At 34.9% G+C, this 4,964-nt stretch overlaps 1 protein-coding gene across 1 annotated transcript; it reads right to left on the minus strand.

Moving 5' to 3' along the window:
• Positions 1-2,253: 2,253 nt before the first annotated feature.
• LOC121125544 (uncharacterized) lies at positions 2,254-3,522 on the minus strand. The gene has a single exon (XM_040720742.2). The coding sequence runs from the start codon at positions 3,399-3,401 to the stop codon at positions 2,502-2,504; it is 900 nt and encodes a 299-aa protein (XP_040576676.1). The 5' UTR covers positions 3,402-3,522; the 3' UTR covers positions 2,254-2,501.
• Between the last annotated feature and the right edge of the window lie 1,442 nt (positions 3,523-4,964).

Consider the following 4,964-nt stretch of genomic DNA (forward strand, 5'->3'; position numbering starts at 1 on the left):
ATATTTTGATTTTATACAAATAAATGCTTATTGAAACTTCCTTTTTCTTCATTTTAATAGCTAATTACTGTGTTACCTGATGATAAAGTCATAGGTAGTTAAAAAAAAATATCCATTTTTGCAAACATTTTCTTGCCAGTGTATATGATCCTGCATACGCCTCTATACGACTATAGACATTCATAAACGACAATTATTTACGTTAATGGAGCCTTGGCATTCCTTGTTTCATAATGATGATCAATTTATGTTTATTCATGTCTTCCCCAAAAATATAATCAAAATAGTGACGTCACGGAAATACTCTCTATACTGCGACTGTATTCTCCTTTCCACCTCTTCTCTTTCTCCATACCCCTTTTGTTAAGAGTTGAAATATCCACACTTGTCGTTTCAATATATTTCTTTCTCTACCAGGTCCTTAGCCTTATTGTATCACGTAACCTTTCTTTCAAAAGGAAACAGAAAAAAACCCCAAAATCATCTGGTGGATAGAAAATCTGTCAATCACAAAAAATTACTACATATTTATCTCTTAAGATCTCTCGATACTGTATTTTATTATTTTCTTTAAGTGTAGCCATACCTTTGCATTTCATATGATAGCCAAAATTTCCTGATAGAAATAATAAAATGACCAATATAAATATTTATATATACAAGATGTTATGATCAAATCCGCGTCTTTTCAAAAATCATTAAATAGTCATTAAGGCCACATTTTCCACCGATTAACCTGAAAATTGTTTTGAATTGTACAAATGAATGTGGAAAAAGAGCTCATTTGATGCCTCTGGTATCAATCAAAGCCTGGATGAAGGTCCAGAAGAAGGATCAGACGTTGAAGTGGTAGTTCCTTACAATGTTAGTCATTGTCTCCTTGATGCAGGTAATCGGTGAGTCCTTGATCGTATGGTAGATTTGCTTTGGATTCAACATATCCCTAGACAAAATAATCTATGAGATTAAGATCTGGACTACTGGCCGGGGGGGGGGCAATATTTACTTCCAAATGAAGTCATAGCAGTGCTCACTCTATTTCAGCGACCTGTCTGAAACTTGACAAGGTGCTGAGTCTTATTACCAGGCCTAATCTCAATCTCCTACATCATATTTTAGACCTCCTGATTTGAAATCTCCATGTTTTTGTGAACACAAATCTTGTCACGGCGCATCCCCTTTGTAAATTTAATCTTCTTTATATCTACAGTAGCTGCTGTCGCAATGATGGCCATATCTTTATTAAAGTTTGTTGATACAACAAAAGTTCTGCTAGAAAAAAAAGAGGCACCCTTCAGATAGCTGCATAATAACAAATCACTGGCGCAGGCAATCGCCGAGTTTACCTTGAAGTCCTCCAGATACGACAAGGGATTGACAAGAAATGGCATTCTTGTCCTTTTGGAAGCAGACCGTAAGTATAGAATAACATATAAATTCGATTATTTATCAAAAACAATAAATTTTGAAATAGCCATGACCTAGCAAGTAAGAGGAGGGAATCGACAGCTGACAACGAAATACACGGGATATTTTTGTGTTAGCAAGGCAACACCGTGCTACACGAGTTTACTTTGATCGTATCACATAGCGTTTCCTCCGCAAATAAATTTAAAAAGTCCTTTCCAACTATGGAATTCTTAATCAATAATTGTTCACAGACTAACCAGAGTTACTTCTAACACGACCCATCAATGCTCAACACATTGAATAAGGGAAAAGAAAGAGAGACATTGAGAGCGGCCAATAAGATACAGTGTACATTTTTGTGTTAATGAGTTGGAGGAGTACTTTGGCTCCTGGATGGACATTACATCTTTGTTTTTATCAAAGGTTTCGTGAAAGCCATGACAATTTCTTTTTTTTTTAAAGGTATTGATATATTTTCCCCCTTCACAAATTTATTTTTGAAATAATATATAATAAATAGGAAGAGGTCGATTATCTTTAGGCCGGTAGGAGCAGAGAATGATAAGCTAAAAAACAAAAGAATGTTATCTCATTATTATTTGGAGAGAAATTTATTATGTATTACGTATTATGTTCTTCAAAGAAAAAAATGTAAGTTTTGCGATACTTGAATGACTCAACAAACCATGAGCAACAAGAAGGGGGGTTCATTTTGTATTTTTATCATAATTTCATGTTGTTATCAAAAAAGAAAAAGAAAATAAATAACATACATTATTTATAAGTGATAGTTTAATGACCTCACCTCTGGACTCGCATACTTTATGAACCATTCAATTTTCGTTTTTATAATTATATATCATTTATTAGTCTTTAGTCTTTAAAAAAATGAACATTAGAATTGATGTTGAGCATACGTTAAGAGACATCAACTATTTTTTGTTTTTACAAGAAATTACTTCTTATTAATAATATTCTACAAAATAATAATACCCACTGGATGATGAAAAGGAAGACATTCTCCATCATCTAACAAAATGTAATAAAACAACATGAAAAAAAAAACACTTTCTCACATAAAATATAAAAGTCTATCTATTAAAATGTTCATTGTAGTCCAGGGGCGTAGAGAAAAAGAGGTCCAAAAACTGTTCATGAACGACAAGGATGCCCCTTTTGGCACTGATTTCATCAGACTCAGGAGATAAGGACTCAAATTTGATACAAGTCACTTTTGATGCTCTTTGGCAACGAGATGTGACTTCATCAAAGAGATATCGTTTTGGACAACTATAGAGTTGCTCCGAAATGAGGATCCCTGGAAGGACTTCTTGACAAACGTAAAACTCATTGCAGTTTCTCTCATAGGGGTAAAATCCCGGCTCTGGACAGGCATAGAGGCTTAGGGGATCCACTTCGTATGCGGAGGAGTTGATGGGGGTAGATGGCTCATTGATGGGAACAGTCTTTTGAGTAGTTGTGAGATCATCCACGTTGTCTATAAACAAAGGAACAAAAGGACGCGGGGTATTGGATGTCGTAGTTGTAAAGGGTGTTGTTGTGGAGGCTGTTGTAGTGGGATGTGGGGGAGTGAAGGGTCTTTTGGAGGTAAGGAAAGGATTGAAGAGGGTTGGAGGCTTTGGTGTGTTAAGAGGTGGATTCGGAACAGTAAAAGGGGGAGTAACAGGTTTTCGAATGGGTTTGGAAGCACTGGATTCCGGGGTAGGAATTGGGTTAAATACAACAAGGGGTTTTGATTTACTACACTCGGATACGAGACCAATGTGATTACATACACTTATGGATTCATCAAATGCCGTTCCAAGTGGGCAATTAAATGCAAAGGACGTAAAGTAGTTTCCGTACCAATTAACACATCGATAAAAATGCTGACAGTTGTCTGGATCACGGAAGAATCCGGGAATGGTGCAAGGATATTTCCCAGACACTATGATTGAGAGTCCTAAAACTATGAAACAAAGGCGTAGCATATTGAAAAGAAATATGGATCAGCACTAATTCTAAAAAAAAAAAAATGAAACGCAATGTAAATCTATGACTATTTATGAAACTGGAAAAAACATGACTTATAGAGCAAACGAAGGATTGAGTTAAACTGAGGAATCTTTATTTCAATTTGTATGTTTAAAAACCACGGATATTTTTGTTGGTTGTCACTTTGCTAGAAGGAGTGAGGCGTGCTTCAAAAACAAACGGCAGTAGTACATACTTGGAAGAATAGCGCTTCGACGGACAAAGGTCTGCTTCCCTCCCTCCTGGTTTCATACCCCGAACATTCATCAACCCACATAGTATATACTTTTTAGTACTACTCTTTTAAACCAGTGCAGAGTATATACAAATCATTCAACAACCATGAAATAACAATTCACTTTTCACTTGACACTAACAAAAAAAAGAAGAACATCATGGGAAAATCAAGGAAATTAAACACAAGCCTTCAAGACATCCATTTATTTATGCATACATATGTGTAAAACACCTGTGTCAAGTCCCTGTATAAATGTCCTCTGCATTATGTGCCTATTTAATTTGCTCTCTTGAAACATAAAACATTGTAAATATGACTTAAATGTAAACTCACGGCCCTCAAAAAGTAGTCAAATACAGAAACGTCGTTTGCACAAGGACGTGGTTTTCTTTTGTAAATTTTTAAGGGTTTAAATTATAGATATACAGTCAAACATGTAGTAAGCATTTAGGCAAGGGACACGTACAAATTGGCCACAGTGTACAGGAGGCATGTTTGGTATTTAGCAACAATTCAAAAGTTGAACATAGTAGATAAAAGAATTAAGGATAAAATTAAATTCATATTTACTGCAAGGAATATTTAAGTATGAGGTACACTGGGAAAAATATGACAATGCTCTTAGTTTGCCCATTGAAAAATAAAAGAACAGTATAATTTTAATGGTAAATTTATTGTAACAGTGAGATACATCATATGAACACACACACAAAAAAAAAAAAAAAACAACGAGTTTGGAGGAGGAAAAATGCTGAGTATAACCCTGGCCAAAGAACACCATTCTCACCTTCAAGCTTAGAGATGGAAACATTGGTGTTTCTCTGCTAAGAAGATGGGATGACTTCACGGCATCGAACAAAAGATGGACGGAACCAAGTAGAATGGAAATATTGGATGAAACCTAGTGTTGAGACTCGGTCCAGCAACGAATATTTTTTCCGGTTCGGTCTTAATTGATTTTTTCTACTCGGATTTTTCGGTCCAGACCGAGGTCTCTTACCGTAGACCAATTTTTTTCAGTCTGACTTAAGGATTGATTTTTTTCGGTCAAATATATTAGAAGATAATAAATTTTTTTTTCCCAGATCAACAGTTATTGATTTTCTCAAAAAAAATCTCAAATTCACAGGGCATTTTTTAGTAAAATTAATTTATACATATAATATTTCTTCGATTATACAAGCAAATCAGTTGAGCAATACCTAATAAGTCGTACAAGTAATAACAATCTGTTTCCTTGCACGTTAGTTTGTTTTATTATTTTATTGTTAAGTGGACTTAT

The sequence above is a fragment of the Lepeophtheirus salmonis genome, chromosome 10 (genome assembly GCF_016086655.4).
Source record: "Lepeophtheirus salmonis chromosome 10, UVic_Lsal_1.4, whole genome shotgun sequence".
Lineage (NCBI taxonomy): Eukaryota > Metazoa > Arthropoda > Copepoda > Siphonostomatoida > Caligidae > Lepeophtheirus > Lepeophtheirus salmonis.